The 20,445-nt window shown below is 37.0% G+C and overlaps 1 protein-coding gene and 1 non-coding gene across 5 annotated transcripts; one reads left to right on the forward strand and one right to left on the reverse strand.

Annotated features, from left to right (window-relative positions):
• Window positions 1-1,876: 1,876 nt before the first annotated feature.
• On the reverse strand, window positions 1,877-20,313 carry CEP76 (centrosomal protein 76). Of its 4 annotated transcripts, XM_004275970.3 has the most exons (12): window positions 20,090-20,311; window positions 19,246-19,401; window positions 18,105-18,186; window positions 17,257-17,481; window positions 15,951-16,136; window positions 13,978-14,075; window positions 13,253-13,381; window positions 11,050-11,238; window positions 8,107-8,273; window positions 6,737-7,070; window positions 4,446-4,663; window positions 1,877-3,638 (listed from the first exon to the last, which is right to left on the reverse strand). In XM_004275970.3, the coding sequence occupies exons 1-12, from the start codon at window positions 20,150-20,152 to the stop codon at window positions 3,500-3,502; spliced, it is 1,986 nt and encodes a 661-aa protein (XP_004276018.1). In that variant the 5' UTR covers window positions 20,153-20,311; the 3' UTR covers window positions 1,877-3,499. The 4 variants fall into 4 exon arrangements, with proteins under 4 accessions (XP_004276018.1, XP_033295376.1, XP_049554361.1 ...); XM_033439485.2 differs by lacking the exon at window positions 4,446-4,663 and having other exon boundaries at window positions 20,090-20,313; XM_049698404.1 differs by lacking the exon at window positions 17,257-17,481 and having other exon boundaries at window positions 20,090-20,312.
• Window positions 14,973-15,045, forward strand: TRNAR-CCU (transfer RNA arginine (anticodon CCU)). Its single transcript has one exon. It is a non-coding gene; the product is annotated as a tRNA-Arg (tRNA).
• Window positions 20,314-20,445: the final 132 nt, after the last annotated feature.

Genomic DNA, 20,445 nt, shown 5'->3' on the forward strand with positions numbered 1-20,445 from the left:
AAGTACAAAACTTACACTCTGAACACTACATTGTTGAAGGAAATTAAAGATTTAAAATAAATGTGAAAACAACCCAAGCTCATGAATCATAAGGTTTAGCATTATTAAGATGGTGATACTACCCAAAGCAAGACACAAATTCAAGGCAACCTAGAATCCTGCCTGCCTTTTTGTAGAAATTGACAAGCTGATTCTAAAATTCATATGAAATTGCAAAGGACCCAGAATAGCCAAAACAATCTTGAAAAAGGACAAAGTTGGAAGACTCTCACACTTCCCAATTTCAAAACTTACAACAAAGTAGTGATAATCAAAATGTATGGTACCAGCACAACAGAAGAGACCAGGACAACAGGAACATGCATTTGTAATTATAACTGAAGTTGTGCTCTAGATGCAGAATATGCTATAAACTATATGTTAAGGTTCTTCGAAATTGGATGGCTTCTAGTTCATGTGTTTGGTTATTTTGTTAAGATTTTACATACGCTTTGGCTAGTCTCAAATGATTTCTTAACTACCAACTGCTGGAAAGCAATGCTACTTTCATTGATATAACAGGTAGGTGCATGTTAAAAAACAGATCTAACTCCTATACTTATCTACTTAAGTAGAAAGTAAAAAATTGTTATCTGAGTTAAAAAAAATTATGAAACTGCAAATTGTAGTCTAACCTAAGCTATTTTCTTGTTTAGTAGAGCATGAAACCAGAAGTTTGAATTAGTTTAAGCAATTCATGGTTCATAACTAATGTCTTCCAATGGTGAGATATCTGGCACAGGATACTACTTTATGAGATATATTATTTTCAGATATAAGCCTTCAGTTCATTTGGCTCAACTCTTATCTCTGTTAAAAAGTAGAAAAATGGGTTTCAAATGTGTGTACCTTCCAGAACTGCCAGGTTATAGATGCTTTTGCAGATCATAGCTAAACATGTATACCTCAATACTAGAAAATATCTTAAAGGCACCTGGAGTGTTCAGTTAGTTGAAACTGAATTTAGTTAAGTTTTATTCAACAAGTTCATGCTTGACTAATGAAGCTTCTAGGTTTCTGATATTCTATGAAATAAATATACCTATTATATATTACATATGTAGAGAGAACTATGTTAGTGTACATATTGTCAAAAAGAACACATTAGGGACTTCCCTGGTGGTGCAGTGGTTAAGATTCTGCGCTCCCAATGCAGGGGGCCGGGGCCTGGGTTCAATCCCTGGCCAGGGAACTAGATCCCACATGCATACATACCATAACTAAGAGTTCGCATGCCACAACTAAGGAGCCTGCCTGCTGCAACTAAGGTGCCAGCGAGTTGCAACTAAAGGAGCCCACCTCCTGCAACTTAAGACCCAGCACGGGACAAAGTGAGAGAGTGGCATGGACTTATATATACTACCAAATATAAAATAGATAGCTAGTGGGAAGCAGCCGCATAGCACAGGGAGATCAGCTCGGTGCTTTGTGACCAACTAGAGGGGTAGGATAGGGAGGGTGGGAGGAAGACACAAGAGGGAGGAGATATGGGGATATATGTATAGCTGATTCACTTTGTTATAAAGCAGAAACTAACACACCACTGTAAAGCAATTATACTCCAATAAAGATATTAAAAAAAAAACAACCCAGCACAACCAAATAAATATATAAATATTTTTTTAAAAAGAACACAATATAAGCATTATATTTTAAAAAGTTTACAATTTTAATAGAAAAACAATTTTTATGACAGAGCTAAATATACAAGGTAAATTTAATTTTTAAAAAGAAAAATTAGTAAGAAGAATAGCAGAATTCTAGTGATAAAAGGACTGAAATAATATTTGGAAATAAACCATCTTTAAAGGAAAATATTAATTCATGCCAGACTCTATTAAAGTGCATAAAAAGGAAATTTATTTTAGAATTTACACCAAAGGCGCATTACAAGTACCTGTGTTACTCTGGCACAATAAGGTAGAAAGCCCAGCCTCAAAGATAACACGGCCTTGATCTCATATATTATACAGTCTGCCTCTTAGTACGTGCCTCATAAAGAGTTTGTTCCAGAAGTTGAAAACTACAAGCCAATTTCTCTGTCAATAGCTTTGTGAGTAATTCCAGCAACAGAGTAAAAGTCTAACTCATATCTCTCTAATCCTCTAAAGTCATGTCAATCTCTCAAGAAACTCCTGATTGTTTTCAATAAAAATTGATACAGGAGAGATATTTTCAGATTTTTTAAATAAGTGAAATCATAAATAGTTATCATATGTAAAAATAAAACAAAAAGTAAATTTTAGGATATCTTTAATTTTTAAAACATTAAATCATCTTATTTGTGATGGTGAATTAAAGTGATGAAAAGAATAACTTGCACAGCCAACAGTACACAGTCACTTTCCTAAGAAGCCCGGCGGGAGAAGGAACTGAACCGAGAGCTGTGCAGAGAGGCTGACGGACCTGCAAAGTAATCCGTCAGGCAGCTTCTTACAGTCAAACTGCTACAGCCTCTTTCTTCAACGCTCACTGTGCTCAATTTAAAATCAAACATCGGCATGGAGGCGCTCACAGAGGCTTATTTTTCAGTGGCCTCACACACAATTCTGATTTAGATTTATCACATATACATCGATGTTTTTACCACAAAGGGAAAAAGAAAGAAAGAAAGAAAAACTGTGGTTTCAGAAGACGGACTCCATGAGAGGCTAGTAATGAATCCTCTGACCACAGAAAATCAGCCAGCAACAGACTGCCAATATTAATTACAGAAAACAATTTCTCAACATCATAACAAAAGGGTATGATAAATTTTTTCTAAAATACCCAATTCACTTTTATAATGAATCAAACTAACAAATATTTATAAATTATTTGTGTACTTTCAAGTGCAGTTTGTTTTGTTACTAATATTTATGCTTTTCTGGTACTAGTTTTTTCCCTGCTCCTGCATCCATATCTTCCCATAACTCTCTGGAAAGCCACAAATATCCCTATGGTTATGGGTAAACCACAAAAGTGGTAAACTCATCAAAATGTATTTTCATCTATGTAATAAATAAATCTGTTGTGAAGTTAAAGTCTCCTAACTTATATAAAATAATCCCATTAATCTATGAAAAATAATAATCATATTAATTTTACTATGGCTCAAACCCTTAGACAAATAACGTTCTGATTACCTGCTAATGTAAAGAAAACTGAGTAAATTTTATATTCATATTTAAACTACTGACTACCTATAAACAAAGTAGCATTTATTAAAATAGGATACACACTTAATTTATACTAACTTCCACTCAGATTTATATAAGTTTTTCATCCTTAATTTTTAAATACACACATCATGATTTTTTTCAAACATTATTAGTCAGGTATATACAAAAGTGAAATATGACATCCAAGCCAGACTGTGATTTTTAAAATAATGAACCTCTAAACAGCTAGTAATGTATCAATACAACGTGTAAAATTCCAATAAAATACAGGTATATTCTTATAGAAATGTTAGTTAGTCCTATAGTACTGAGCGATATTTACAAGCAAACATGATCCAAACAGCACATGCAGATTCAGGGTAAGTAAACACTCGGACACGAACTGCCAGTCGCACCTGGTCTCCACGGCAACAGATTATTTCTTCACAGAAAGGAGACCTACAGAAGAAAGAAAATGTATTCAATTAAGAAATGAATTTAGGTTTTACTTTCTTATTCCCAAGAAAGTCAGTATTTAAAATGATTTTTAGGGATAGGGAGGGTGGGAGGGAGACGCAAGAGGGAGGAGATACGGGGATATATGTATACGTATAGCTGATTCACCCTGTTATACAGCAGAAACTAACACACCATTGTAAAGCAATTATACTCCAATAAAGATGTTAAAAAAAAAGATTTTTAAAAATCCTGTCTCTGGGGCTTCCCTGGTGGCGCAGTGGCTGAGAGTCCGCCTGCCGATGCAGGGGACGTGGGTTCGTGCCCTGGTCCGGGAAGATCCCACATGCCGTGGAGCGGGTGGGCCCGTGAGCCATGGCCGCTGAGCCTGCGTGTCCGGAGCCTGTGCTCCGCAACGGGAGAGGCCACAACAGTGAGAGGCCCGTGTACCACCAAAAAAAAAAAAAAAAAAAAAAAAAAAAAAAAAAAAAAAAAAAAAAATCCTGTCTCTGCTACCAATGGCTCTATAATTTTGGTAAAACTATTCAAATTATAAACTATTTCCTCATAGTCTATAAATTTTTAAAGTGACGCTATATAAGATCAGTGATCCTCAACTAGATTGCACCAAAACCATTGGGAAAATTATCCCGAACTCTCTAGAGCTACATTCTGGTCCTAATGAATCACAACCTGTGGCAGAAGGATGTATCATAAGAGCTGCCTGTGTGACTCTGAACTCATTCCTAAATGAGAACCATACTGATGGCTGAGATTAAGTCAGAAACATCTATGTTACAATCCACCTACCGAAGACATGTGGCAAAGGCGCGCCGCGCATTTCTATACACAAAGTGTATCGGGAACCCTTTAAATGTGTGACCATCAGGTACAGCCCTCCTGATGGCGTCCTGAAATTCTTCATTGCCCGCAGATATACTGGTTGTACGCTCAAATTCATAAGATGCCAGAGCGGGTGATAAGAGATAGGAAAGCTGGTCTTCCCAAACAGTAGTGAGGCCAAGATCCTACAGCAATCGAAAGGGAAATTGATTATTTTATTGATTTTAATAATTGATTATTTTACTGTATGCCAAGAGATTTTTAAAACCTGTCATAATTTTCTTAGCTTCCTATTATTATAAGGATACACAGAAGTAAAAATTATAAAAGGAACCTCAGGTATCAGGTTTTACTTCTTAGAGAAACAACAAAAATCGGCCAATGCAATGTTAGTGAAGGCTCCAAATCCTGTACTTCCTTAATATCCACAAGACCATAAGGAATCATCCTACCGCGGAAGACAGAGTGTCACTGAATTCTGAGGTCACATTTTTTTTTTTTTTTTTTTTTTTTTTGCGGTACGCGGGCCTCTCACTGCTGTGGCCTCTCCCGTTGCGGAGCACAGGCTCCAGACACGCAGGCTCAGTGGCCATGGCTCACGGGCCCAGCCGCTCCACGGCATGTGGGATCTTCCCGGACCGGGGCACGAACCCATGTCTCCTGCATTGGCAGGTGGACTCTCAACCACTGAGCCACCAGGGAAGCCCCCTGAGGTCACATTTCATTTAACTTTAAAGAGTTTAGCAAGGTTGAATCTGCTTAATTTGATTGCTCCCACCATAAATTCAACTGTAGTATGGGAAAAAAGTCAACAAACAATTGCATATATAATTAAGCTCAAATATTTACCAAGCATTTATTCTGTAAAAGGTACCGAAGAGCACAGGCTTTAGGCCCTCAGGGAACTTAAAACATGTTGAAGGCAATTCTAATGTCATTTATAATATCAAATGAACTATTGCTATCTAGACACGTGATTTTTTTTTAATGTTACAAACAAACTCAAAATTCTAAATATTTTGATTATCATAACAGATCTAATTTCACATTCAGTTACAACTGGTTTCAAGTGATTCCAAGGTCTATGATCACCTATACTTTTCCTCCGAATCCCACTTGCTGGTTTACAGACACCATTAACTTAGCTAGTGATCATCAATGGCATCCAGCTCAGTTTTGTTTTCTTTTTCTATACAAAGTAACTCTTACAATGTAATAAAATATCGGTTTCATTTGTGAACAGGAGCTAAGAAAACTAAAAGGCAATACAAGCAATGGAGGGCACAAGTCAGGGGCTTTGGCTTCCAGCAGTGCAGTGAGCTGGGGCCCTGACCCACTTATTGCTGCAAACACACTACAGATGCCACATTAAATACTTCCCAAAACATATTCCTAAATGCTTTGAGGAGTTGGCAAGTAGGTAAGATTTTAGAGGCCAAAGCTAAGAGTAATTGGGAGCCCAGAGAACATGCTTGATAATCAGCTTGCCTTTGATGGTCTCAAGGAACATGAGTATCAGGGCTCACCCAAGGTGGGGAGTCTACTAGGGAATCCCAAAAGGTGAATTAGAAATCAATCTTCTGTAGAAGTTTTGGACTCTAGTCTTTTGTTGGTTATATGTGTGGCAAATAACTTTTCCCACTCCAAGGCTGCTTTTTCACTCTCTTAATGATTTCTTTTGACGAACATAAGTTCTTAAAATAAGTTCTTAAAACATACTAATCTTTTCCTTTATGATTAGTTCTTTTTATGTTTCCTTTAAGGCCCTTTACAAAAGAAATCTAAATGACTAATAAGAAACTTGATCTCATCAGCAATCAGGGAAATGCAAATTAAAGACACAACGAGGATACCATCTTACATCTACCTACTTTAATGTAATAGAAAAACAAAACAAACTAAACAAACCTGGAAAAAAATGAATATGAAAAAAATTAACCCAATATTTTCAATGGGGAATGATGTAAGTACTTTAAAAAGAGGAAATCCAAATTCACAAAAGTCTGAACAAGTCCACCGTTCTTCATTTCTAGAAGGAAGCAATAAATTCTCGAAGTATTGGTGAGTTTAGAAATTTTTGAATCTCAGAACTTTATTCTCATGATTTTCAAAACTACAAGCTTCATAAAGGAAGGGATTGAATTTGCTTTGTTTAGGGCTAGAATATTGATTGGCACTATTTTACATGCCCCCCAAATTATTAAATACATAAACAAATGAAAAAACTGCAGGAAAGCACAAACATCAGTGTTAATTACCTTCCTGTGTTCCGACACGAGTAGCCTGAGCTGCATTTCAATTTCATTGCTTGTTACCGAAGCATCGATCGTGGACGCACACAGCGGAGGGAAGGGAGGGAGGGACGTGGTGGCCCCTGGAGCACAAACGGATTTAATTGCTTCCTCACTCATGGGTTTCCATTTGGACTCATCATTCAAATCAAATACACAGCTTTCTACTGAGTCAGAGGGCTGACAGTTTCCCAGGAACATCTGATGATTGAAAACACAACCGATTGTTCTATACGGGTACAACGGTTTGGGCTGTTCAGCAGCTGAAGGCTCATCAGGACTCGTAGGTTTGTGGAGGTACCTAAAAAAGGTTAATCATAATTTTATATAATAAGAACTTAAAAAATAAGACAACAGCAGCTTATTGAGGAAAAAAATTATTCTAACACTTAAGGTCATAACTATTTCCCAAGAGTACAGTTTAATACTTGTTTTTCTTTCTTCTATTTCCACAATTTGATTACTCTATGTTAACTGTATGGCACATCTTATGATATAGAACCAATTTTATTCCTTTAACACAAGAACATATTCTGTGTATAGCATTAAGATCAAAAACATTTATCATATAACAAAATAATTTAGTTACACATTTTTAGGTACAACTAATTAAAATGATTATCAACCAAGGAAAAAGAAAACCCAGGAAAATGAGAAGAGGGCCCAGGGCTGTGCCTTCAGGAACTCTCACATTTGAAGATAAAATGAAGGAAAACAGAGAACAGCCAAAGAGGAATAATGAAAACTGAAACACAGTGCTACGAGAGAAGCTAAGGAAGAGAATGTTCCAGGAAGGAGGGAACATTTCGCTCTTTCAAAATCTGATGACACTGAAAAAAAGTACAGTGGATTTACCAACACAGAGTTGGTAACCACATCAAATTTTCAAAAGAAATGATTTACAACTTGTATTTATTTTTAGGCTTAGGGACGATCATCAGGAAAAACATATGCCAGGACATCCCTGGTGGTCCAGTGGTTAAGACTCCACACTTCCACTGCAGGGGGCGCGGTTTAATCCCTTCTCGGGGAACTAAGATCCCGCATGCCACGTGGCACGCACGGCCAAAAAGAAAAGAAAAGAAGAAACATAAGCCAATTACACAAAATTAAAAATAAACATAATTCATTTTTTATTAATATCATGTTGGTAAAGAACATTTTAGGTGTAGAAATTTTCTTAGAGTTTAGTTCCTAGCTATCTTACTTGAAGTAATTTTTTACATAACCAAAATTATCAATACGTGTCTTTGAGTATCATCAATACAAACAAAGAACCTATAGTTTACAACATTTACACCCTCATGTTAATATCCTTATAAACTTAGTTGACAAACCTGTGTCCTGTTAAACTCTCCCAAAAAGTGATGGTTCCATCAGTCCCACACGTCATAACCCACGCGTGGGACACTCCCTTGGCCTTTGTCCCGACACAGACAAAGGCTTCCAGCCCATATCCGAGAAGGAGGCTGCACAGGAGGTTGGCATGGTCTTCACAGTCTCCCTGGAAATGAAAGGAAGTAAAATTAACTATTTACTCCTTCATATTGTTTCCTCTTTAAATACAAAATTGCAAATAAAAAGTATTATTAAATTTTCACTTTTAATCATTAGTCCAGTGTTAAGCTAAAACAATGAGGGAAAAAAAGAACATACAAATTTTAAAAGCACCTATTTTACAAAGTCAGTGCCTACAAATCTGATAGTCATAATATGTACACTCTAAGATTCCAAAGTTTATAAAAAACTCATACAACATAGAAGGAAAGCAGTAAGAATTTAAAGATAAATAGCTAAAGGGCATGAACACACAAGCTGACAAATCATATAGTAGGAAATGAAAATAAACAGGAAAATACTCAAACTTAAATTAAAACAATGAATTAAAGTATCTATACATGATCGTTTTAAGGAAATACATACATAGAAAAAAATGATTGGATAAAAGAACAACAGAACACCAACAATAGCTACAATTAGCGTAGATTATATATATATAGTTTCCCCTTCTCTTGTCTAAACTCTCTTTGATAATGTTATATTACTTTCACAATTTTAAAAAATTATGAAAAAACAAAAATAATAGAAAATATCTGATATTTTCTGTGAAAAAAGTATTAAAATTAATTAAACAGTAAGGCTATAATTATATGAAGATATTTAAGTGTAGGACTACAGGTAATATACAAAAGCAAAAATAACTATTGAGGTCAGTGTTAGAATGAGGGATGATTTCTTTCCCCCCAAATTTTGCATTAGTGGCTCTACACTGCTGTCTTTTAATTAACAATAATAAAACAAATAGCACCTTATAATTGTTAAATTGACTTTTGAAAAATATAATATCCAACCTTTTAGACCCAGTTATTTCTATACATGAGATTTTGTATTAGAAAAAAATTTCAAAAGAAAAATAACAATATAACCAAAGACATTCAATGCAAAAATTCATTCGCAGTGATATCAAAAAAATTGGAAGCAAGCCTAACTTAGCCAAAAGAAACAGTTCCTATGATGGCAAAACAGACCCTATGACAACAAAACTGTTAAGTAGATTTTGTATATCAACTCATGAAAACTTTATTCAGCCATTAAAAGATGGAGATCATAATGACTGTAGCAACACATAGGAAAATGTTCAAAACATAATGCTAATTTATAAAAGCAGGGCACAAAATTTTATTTATATCAATTATAATTATGGAAAAATCATATATACACAGGAGAGAAACATAAAAATATAAAATAGATGAAAAATAGAATTATGGGTGAAATTTCACCTTTACTGTTGTAAAGCTATTGTTTGTGCAAGAAAAATATTTTAAATAATTTTCAAACTTCTAAGTCAAGCTGTGCTATCTCTTCAAATAAACTCAGGTAAAGAAAATAAAACAGAGAATCAAAGGGGGTGATTATTTGTTTTACAAAAGAATTATTTAGATAATAATTTAAAATATGTACCATTCCTACTATATTTGAAAAGTTTAAATCCATACATACAACTTCTGGGAACTACAACTTGGGAATAAATCAAAATAATTTTTTTGATAAGTAATGTTTAACTATTTTCAATTGTCTTTAAAAAGCTTTCCAATTGACAAATCAATCTTTAATCTAAATGGTTTCTTCCAATGTATAAGCTTTGCCTTGTGAATACCCATATGTACTATTTACACAACTTCAGACTAAAAATTATTTCAAAACAATAATACATTAAAGAAATTTATTTTTTCTGTTGTGTTTCAACAGAGTTGTAATGCTAAAGATAGTCTTGTTTTCATAATATCATCAAAATTTTAGAACACAGAAAATTAGAAAATATACCATAATATATAAAACTAGTTTACTGAAATCATTTACGTTCAACATCAATATATATACACAAATTCTTAAATATATACTTATATTTGGAACTAAATACCGTGCAATCCAACATTTTTTTTTCCATATTCAATTTGTAACTGCCATTTTCTCTTTAAAAAAAAAAAAGTACCGGGCTTCCCTGGTGGCGCAGTGGTTGAGAGTCCGCCTGCCGATGCAGGGGACACGAGTTCGTGCCCCGGTCCGGGAAGATCCCACATGCCGCGGAGCGGCTGGGCCCGTGAGCCATGGCCGCTGAGCCTGCGCGTCTGGAGCCTGTGCTCCGCAATGGGAGAGGCCCGCGTACCGCAAAATAAAAAAAAAATAAAGTACCATCTAAGCAAATTTTAACCCATAAATAGTACTAAAAGACCATGGTTCTGGTCTTGGTGCTATATCTAATTCACTGTTTACCTCTCCACCTTGGTTTCTGACACTATAGTGCTTGTAGGTCCCTACACCTCACAAAAATCACATTATGTTAAATAAGAAATTACTTGAGAAAATAAAGATGTGAAGTTTTTTTTTTGTTTTTTTGTTTTTTTGCAGTACGCGGGCCTCTCACCGCTGTGGCCTCTCCCGTTGCGGAGCACAGGCTCCGGACACGCAGGCTCAGCGGCCATGGCTCATGGGCCCAGCCGCTCCGCGGCATGTGGGATCCTCCCGGACCAGGGCACAAACCCATGTCCTCTGCATCGGCAGGCGGACTCTCAACCACTGCACCACCAGGGAATCCCGTGAAGTTTTTTTTTTTAATGTACTGACATTTAAATGTTAAGGAAAATGATGAAAACAAGATCGTGACTTGTTCAAATTGACAATACGTACTTTTTTCCGAAGTTAATTCTTTTACAAATATACCATAAACTCACAATAACTATGATGTACTGGTTTTTAGTTCTATTATGTGTGTAGGATACCTTGTTTCTACAGAGAAAGGCCAGCAGAGTGCACCACTGTTCCTGTTTACCTCCTCCTCCGATAACAGGGGCTCTTTCATAACCAAGGACATTAACAAATCTTGCTGCTTGCCTTGGAGTATCCAGAAGCCTCCCAGCTCGAAGTGGTTTAACATAAGAACAGACTGGTCTATTTATCCCATTTTCATCCTGGAGGAGAAGGGGAAAACATTATCTGTAATGACAGGTTAATCATTCCCAATTTTAACACTTTTTCTTAGAATACATTAATAAGAGGAAGTAATTCTGGACACCACTTCTTGAGTGCTCACCTGACATGCAGCACTAGGCTACTGAGTGTTGTGCCTGCAATTTTTCTTTTAATCCTCATAACATCTCTTATTATTTTCATTTCATCAATAAAGAAACTGAAGCTACATGCAGAGCAACTAAGCCCATGTGCCACAACTACTGAGCCCTCGTGCCACAACTACTGAGCCCTCATGCCACAACTACTTAAGCCCACACACCTAGAGCCCATGCTCTGCAACTAGAGAAGCCACCACAATGAGAAGCCCACACACTGCAACGAAGAATAGCCTCCGCTCGCTGCAACTAGAGAAAGCTGGCGCACAGCAACGAAGACCCGACGCAGCCAAAAATAAATAAATACAATAATAAATAAATAAAGTTAAAGAAACTGAAGCTACAGCTATTACACAACAGAGCCAGGATTCAAACACTGAGCCATGTGACTCCAAAGCCTGTGACAGTAAGAACTTAAACCATCGTACGACCCAGCAATCCGACTCCTGGATGTACATCCAAAGCTACTGAAATCAGCATCTCAAAGAGATACCTACACACCCATCCCAGGTCACTGCAGCATTATTCATAACGGCCAAGTTATGGAAACACCTAAGTGTCCATCAAGGGGTGAATGGATAAAGAAGGTGTGGTGTGTATGTATACACAACAGGACATTATTCAGTTCTTCCCTGTGCCATTTCTCTGATCCACTTCCTCCCTCCCTCCCTGTGCAGGTCCCCCCTCTGGTCCGGGATTCACAGGGCAGTGAATAACCGCACCCTAGACTATATAGACAGCAGGGAGCCAGTTATACCTCAACTGGTTTCTCTTCACCCTTGTCCTGACGTCACCTGCCCAGTCATTCAACGTATAGACAACGCTATTGGAAAGTCAGAAGCCACTTCCCGCATTTCCACCACCAGTCAACTAGGTTTCCCATTCTCAAGCTCCTCACCTAGAAACTGAACCATTTTTAGTCTGTTCTAAAATCTAGGGAATGTAGGTTAAAGCTAGACAAATGTATAGGATCTGAGAAATACTACCCAAAATACACTATACTCCTATGAAAGCACCTACTCGAGGCTGAATACATATAAAATATTTGAATGGTTCCTCAGAAGCTGTAAAAAAAAAAAAAGGATGTGATCATTTATCTTATGTTGGTTCATTAATAACAGAAAATGGACTTAGGATACAGAAAAAGTAGCGGCAGAGGGACTTCCCTGGTGGTCCAGCATTTAAGACTCTGCGCTCCCAATGCAGAGGGCCCAGGTTCGATCCCTGGTTAGGGAACTAGATCCCACATGCTGCAACTAAAGATCCCGCGTGCCCAACTAAGACCTGGCACAGCCAAATAAAAATAAATAAATATTTTTAAATTATAATAAAAATAAACAACAGAGGCAGAGATACATAACTAAATTGCTGTAAAATATTGCTGATCACCAGCTTAGAGATATGGGTTAAATAAAATTATTACATGCAATATTGTTTGCCTTAAAAAAGTACTCTAACAAAAAAATACATGCCTACACTCCCAATTCTGCACATGAAAGTTGAATTTATATATAAATTGCAAAGTGTCCCAGTACTTAATAATTTAGTACAAAGTATCTATCAAGGACACACTCCAAGTTAAACAAAATGAGTTTTCATCTAATTTAAATCAAATATATTCAAAAAAGGTTTAGAAAAACAATTGAAAAAGAAAACCAAAATAAAACAAAGATTGTGTTATGTCACTCACCTACTTACTACTGTAAGAGAGTACTACAAATTCAGCATTCTATTTTATAAATAAACTTTCATTTGTCTGGAATAAATACATTTTACAAATTCAAGTTAAATGAAATTTACATTTACAACAGTAAATCTCAAATACAGGTGTGAAGCTTTTCTCATACAACTTACAAACCTGTGCAAAAATCTTAACCAGCCGTGAATTGTGTGAGGGTCGAATTTGCAAATATTCTCTCCACCACTGCTTAGCATACACAAGAAATAAACGCTCTTTCTCTGCAGTTTTCTGACGTTCCAAAGCAAGCTTGAAATTTAAAAAATATATATCAATTTATATTCATTCTGCTTAATTAATTACTTCAAATATGTAACAAATCTCTGCATTTCCTCCATCGTTACCAGTACCCTAATCGAAGACACCACCATCGCTTGTCTGTAAGGGCCTCCTAACTGGTCTCCCTGTTCTCACACTTCCCAGGACAATCCAGTCTCCATACAGTAGTCAGAGCCACCATTTTTTTTTTTTTTTTGAGGTATGCGGGCCTCTCACTGTTGTGGCCTCTCCCGCTGCGGAGCACAGGCTCCGGACGTGCAGGCTCAGCGGCCATGGCTCACAGGCCCAGCTTCTCCACGGCATGTGGGATCCTCCCTGACCGGGGCACGAACCCATGTCCCCTGCATCGGCAGGCGGACTCTCAACCACTGCGCCACCAGGGAAGCCCCAGAGCCACCATTTTTGACCCCAGACAAAAATTTTTAAATAATGATTCATACTGTCCTTCTCTTGCTTAAAACTAACAAATGATAATTTTCTAAAAAGAGAACACTTTCTACAATTAACAGGTAAATATACTACTATGAAAACACACACACAAAGAAGAGAAATTCAGGATTATTTACCTGTGTGTTCACTACTTCCTGAGATAATGTTTGATTGAGTGGTGGGTACATCTCAAGTTTTATATTTAAAATTCCCACAGAAACTTTTGATTCTGTGCCTGTAAATGTAAATAAATGTAACTTCAGAAGTTTTAATACTATATATATTTAGTCAATCAAAGTTCAACCAAAATAATTTAAGAATTTTTGTACTTTACCACTTACATGAAATAAAGATAATATTTAATGTCATCTTTAATATTCATATTAAAAATGAACCAAATCAAATTAGTTTTTATTTTGTTCAAAGGCCTTTATCTAGTTATAAGGAGATTACCTATTTTCTTAGCTTCCAAATCACATTTTAAAGGACTTTCCAGACCTAAAGAATTTATGATTCTTGATTTTTATCTTCATTAAAAACAAAGTCAAAGCAACTGGGTTTTTTTTCTTCTTCTTTTTTTTAGTATCAATAATGTATATGTGTCAATCCCAGTCTCCCAATTCTTCCCACCCCCCCCCTTGGTATCCATACATTTGTTCTCAACATCTGTGTCTCTATTTCTGCTTTGCAAATAAGATCATCTGTACCATTTTTCTAGATTCTGCATATATGCATTATTACACGGTATTTGTTTTCCTCTTTCTGGCTTACTTCACTCTGTATGACACTCCCTAGGTCCATCCACGTCTCTACAAACGACCCAATTTCATTCCTTTTCATGGCTGAGTACAAAGCAATTGTTAACACCTCATTCTCAGAAAATATTTATACATTTTGTCACATACAGTAAATTTCCATTTATCCCTTCCCATTTTTCACATTACATGTGCATACAAATTTTTAATCCATGCCTGTATCTAAAGAATTAGAAAACAAATATACTTCATACCAGAACTATTTAATATTTCTTTGATGAATCAGAAATTTCCAGGTCATTCTATGACTATTGTGTTAGGTCTATATTTGAAAACAAATAATAGGTATCTCTTTTGAGAATAAATATCCTGGGACTTCCCTGGTGGTCCAGTGGTTAAGACTCTGCACTCCTAATGCAAGGGCCCCGGGTTCAATCCCTGCTCAGGGAACTAGATCCCGCACGCTGCAACTAAGACCCAGCGCAGCCAAATAAATAAATAGATATATATATTTTTAAATCTCCTACATAGAGCTTTCGCCCTACTATTTACTTATGGAAAAACGTATTCTGGGTTCTAACTTATCAAAATCTAAATTACTAAAGCTCTATTGTCCACTGGCCAAGTTTAACTCTGTAACCAAATTTCAATACCACAAGTATTGGGTCGGCCAAAAGGTTCGTCCAGGTTTTTCCATAAGATCTTTTTGATCAACCCAGTAATTGCATAATATGTAGTGTTTAAAACAGTGCAGGTTTTATTTTGTTTTTCATTCCACTAGCAAATATGTATTACGTATCAGGTAGCATGCAAGAGTCCAGGAAAACAATGGTGACAAGACAGGTACCATCTCCGTTCTCAAACAATACTACAATTGATACTGACATTGAGCAAATTAGCCCTTCTTTGAGCCCCTTTCCCACCTGTAAAAGGTTAGAAGAATACCTACTCCATGTTCTGCAAGAACCGCTGGTACAGGAAGGCCCTGGCACTGATGGGATGTGCAGTACTCTGGGCTGTGCTAGGATGGAGGTTGTCACGTATGGGTGAGTGCGTTCGTGTGTGTGTGAAGAATCTTAACTTTCTTTATAGCAAATAAATTTGGAGGAAAAAAACCGTCAGGATTTCTTTATGCATCTCACAGAAAAAAAATTTTTTTCCTTTAGACAAGGCCAGAGTGACTGTGAAGTTCTGTAACTGTAATTATAGAACTGTAATTACAGAACCACTGTAATTCCAATGAAACTCTTTTTACATGTTTCCCCCTTGGCTTACAAAGGCATTTTTAAAATGTAAAATGTATTTACAAACCAACTGTGGCTATAAAAAGGTAACAGTGATATTAATCATCATACCTACACCCATAAGTTCCACAGTAAGATTGGTCACTCCATTTTCTGAGCCCAAAACCGATCGCCATTCAAGAAAATAGGATGCTACTAAAGTGGTCTCGGCAAATATGTCTGTTTTGATTAGCACCATATGAACTGGGTCACTTATTGATAACATTGTTGTTGAATCAGCCATTCTAGTTCCATCACCTAGTAACATAAACAAAAAAATTACACCACATTACATATCCAGTTAGACCAATGTAAAAGAATACATTCATTGAAAAGGATACTAATAATAAACAAATAAAATCAAACAGAGCAAGTTGGCAATGCCTCAGGAAGCATGCTACACAGACTGGGAATAAAAGTACAGTCCTATTTGTATCACTAACTTTTGAGAGGACTGGGGGAACTGTGACAAGTTACTTAGTTACTTAATGCATATTGGTGTTTTCTGACCTCTAAGAGGTAAGTCTGCTCTTCAAAAGTACATAAATAATATATGCTACCACAATAAAAGGCCTTCAAATATGTCAACATTCCCCTTTAATATTTCCCTTTAATAAAGGTACCATTATACCATTATTCCCCTTTAATAAAGGTATTTTAGGAATAAAATACCTTTATCCCAAAGCCTCTAGAAACAACCACTGTATTACCTACACAAAACTGAAATATCCAGCACCTTGGAGCTAGCAATTTAAGCCATTAACTGCCTTATTAAGGTAACATTTTTCACCGGGTAAAAAGTAACAAAATTTTAGTAGTGCATTAGCCATCTCAGTAATCTAAAATTCTGAACGTATAATTATAAAACTGTTAAGTTTACAAATATGTTATAAAGATTTTGATACTGACAACTAAAATATGTAAGATACCTTTACAGAAAGAAACAATGTAAAATAATTACAGTAATCAAGCATCATAATTTTAAAGTCATAAAAATGAGTAATAGATTCACATCTAAACTTTGATTGTAAAAGTTATGTGACATCATAAATCTAGCCATCTTTCATAAATGAGAAGGATCCTGTCTCATTCTCTACCTAACAAGCATTTAAATTTTTATTACTAAAGAACCAACCATTAAAACAGTCAAAAAATAATATTCAGGGAAAACTAATTTGCAAAAAATAAAGCAAGAAGGTAGGTGTAAGTAGTTTAAGTAGAAAAAAGCAGCGAGGGAAAAAAAATAAAACAAAAGACTGGGAGATTCATCCATTATAAATCTCTCCTTAAGCAGAAGTTGTTTATTGCAGAAGTTGTACTGCAATAAAACCTAACAAAGATTTACAAAATTAAATGGCAATTTATTATTGCTCCTTACCTAAATTTTCTCTGTGTACTTCAAGTAAAAAGCCATCATGAAAATCTGGTTCACAGGCACATGGAACAGGTTTAGAACGAAAACGTTGGTTTCGAAAATGTAAACATAAAGTAAAAGTTGAACAAGCTTGTCCTGGTAAAGGCTCAGGTTCTTGCAGATGTTCCAAGAAAGCTTTTCCACCCAAAACCTGAAGGTAAAGATACCTCCGTGTTGGATCAATATTAGCTGTAAAGTGTAGCAATATATATGAGGAAACTGCCAATTAACTTAAGCAATGTGATCAAGACAATAGGAAATAATAACTTGACAGAAATAAAACCAAAGACTAAATAAAGAGTAACATATTTACTAGATACCAGGCCCCTGTGTACCCCGCGAAGAAAAGATACCCAATACGATATCTTTTTCTGAATTTACACTCTGGCTACTTTCTCCCAGCTAGAAAGGAGTCAGAGCCAAGGTTTAGGATACCTTTATTTTTTAGTTGATTATCAAACATTCCTTCACCTCCACAAAGCAATTCAGTCAATTACCAACTCAGCTAGTATACTTGTTAGATAATTACATTGCCATTAAAAAAGCAAGGCTGTACAATTTATAAGATATATTAATAAAATATGAGAAACAGGTGGTCCTGTTTTTGCTTCCACCCAGCTATACATTAAATCTTCTGATATACTTCATGCAAAATAGAATCTAAGTTTTTTGGATGATTAATCACAAAAATATAAGTATCTCATTCTGGAAAAAAAAAATCGAAATGTTTTCTATCAAATACCAAACAGTACAGCCCATCAATATGCAGTACTATCCACAACTAAATTAATGTTAAAAAGAAATATACATACTTTTTTTTAACAACGTTGATTGTCTGTCAGTAAAGCCAACAGGTTGTTTTGGAGAGGAAGGGAGTTCTTGATCAACATTATCCTAGAATGGCAGAAAAAAATCAAAACAAATTAGAAAACAAAAATTATAGTTAAGCAAGGAAATGCCAATAATGGGACTAAGAACTGAACCAAAAGTAGATAGGATAAAATCCCCTCAAAATGTCCTTACTTTCCTAGCATAGTTAAAATAATGAAAAGCCTGCCAAAACAGTAATGCAACTGGTCACTCCTAAAGTCTAACACGAAGGAATTAATGTTCAAGCCATGTCCACAGAATGCTAAAACAAATTCTTAACACTTTACAAAAGGTTAAATTTTCTCCAAACCTCATATAACATCCGGCTTGTGATTCCACCAGGACCAGAACTGATTTTAATAAGGAAGTGACACATTCACACAGCAGAAGCTGTTACTAGGTCAATTTTTATAACAAATGAGTTTATAAACCTCAAAAACCAAAAAAGGATGCTGTACTAAAACACTTATTCCCTGGTGTATTATGAAGTCCATCCAATTTTCACAATATATTACCTAGGTATTGAGGTCACAGTCTCTCATTATTGCCTCAGTTTCAAAAGAAGACCTACTTACTAATTTGTGTACTGAGAGGCTATCACCTCACTACTGACCTATTTGTATGAAAAGATTTGAAGGTTCTTATGCAGACAATTATTTTCTTAAAGAAACTGATAATTTGTTCATCTTAGAAAACACAGTGCCAAAAGAATGTGTTTATTTTAAAAATAAGCTTAATCTAGAAAAATTATAGAATATTAGTAAAAAAGAATTAGGTTGGAGTGAACTAATTTGACTAATATATATACTTAAAGTTACAGACCTAGAAAATAACAAGAGAAAACTCTCACTACAAAGGGAATAATCAGGTCCATAACTCCAATTTCACTGAGGCATAATCCTACCTGCTCCATTCAAGAGTAGAGTAGCTCATACTTGAGACAAGGATATTACTAGACAAAATGGTCTTATTTAAAAAGTAGTTTTACTAAAAGGAGAGGCCCCAAATATGGACCCTACGAGCAGCAGTAAGCATGAGAATATACTTAGACTCTCAAATTTTTTCCTCTAAAAGATTACTCACAGTAACAAAATTAAGTTCTTTCATCACATCATCAATGATTCCCCGGCGTCTAAGGGCTTTGATCAAATCTTCCGTTGATAACTGTTGTTGATCAGGTGCCAGTTCTTCCCGTATGGTCTCAGCAAGGATTTCTCTTATCCTGCCATGGACATCCATCTATGCAGAAAACTCGCATTACGGCTTACAACGTTACAAATCAGTCAAAGATTGCCAACTAGCTAACCTCTTTCTAAAATACTGACCCGCCCCCCCAAAAATAATCATAATGAGAGTGTAGACTAAATTCAGAAAGACCTCTAAAGTAACAATAAATGTGAAACTGTCACCGAAATTCACTGAGAATAAAGATAACGTTTTTAAAAGGAAAAACACGTTTAAAGATGAATTTTTTAGTACGAATTCTAAAAATAAGCTCTACTGCTTATCTATTACCTTTGCTAGCATTTCCCCACAAATAACACTCAACCGAAACCAATTTTTTGAGAGTAGAGACCTGCAGGAGACGATCAAAGGCTAAGTGTCAGCTTTCAACTTTTTAGATGTGACCGTGAGTTAACTGACTGACCCTTTATGAATCTGGGGGACACAATGCCGTGTCAAGACCACGGCGGGGCTGAAAGACGCCGACACTCGGCACAGGCACGCGGCGGGCGGGAGGCGGCTGCTGCGGGGCCCCAGCTGAGCCCCAAGGACCGGCAACACTTCCACTCCAGAGCACCGGCAGCCCCTCCGCCGCCACCTCCCCGGTGAAGCGACGGCCTGCTGCCCCACAGCTGTGCTCGACGCGACTCCGCAGAGCTTGCCTCCCGCCCCAGCCCGGCCCCCGCCGCCCGCCCCGCCTCGCCTTGCTCAGCTGCTGGTGGATGAGCTGCTTCAGCTCGGACGCCTTCTCCGGAGGCAGCGACATGCTGGGCTCCCCTTCGGGCTCCCCGGCCGCCGCAGCGTCTCCGCGGCGGAGCGAGAGCCCGCGACCGCTCGACTCGCGCGCTCCCGGGCCGCCGCGTCTGGCCGGCGGGGAAACCTGGCGGCGCCAACTGCAGTTTCCAAACGGCGGCCGGGCTGCCCCCGCGCCGCCTGTCAGTCATCTCGGCCAGCGCCCCCCGGTCGGCCCCGCCCGCCGCCTCCGCGCGGTGCCCGCCGGCTCCCTGCGGCGCCGCCCCTGCCACCGCGCCTCCACGCAGGCCCTGTCGCACGCCGCCT

The sequence above is a fragment of the Orcinus orca genome, chromosome 15 (assembly GCF_937001465.1).
Source record: "Orcinus orca chromosome 15, mOrcOrc1.1, whole genome shotgun sequence".
NCBI classification, from domain to species: domain Eukaryota; kingdom Metazoa; phylum Chordata; class Mammalia; order Artiodactyla; family Delphinidae; genus Orcinus; species Orcinus orca.

Coding starts and splice junctions, on each gene's coding strand:
- CEP76 (XM_004275970.3), bottom strand. CDS start 20,152: ATGTCGCTGCCTCCGGAGAAGGCGTCCGAGCTGAAGCAGCTCATCCAC. Junction 18,187..19,245: donor AAGAACTTAATTTTGTTACT/GTGAGTAATCTT, acceptor CTGCCATTCTAG/GATAATGTTGATCAAGAACT. Junction 11,239..13,252: donor TGGTTAAGATTTTTGCACAG/GTTTGTAAGTTG, acceptor CTTCTCCTCCAG/GATGAAAATGGGATAAATAG.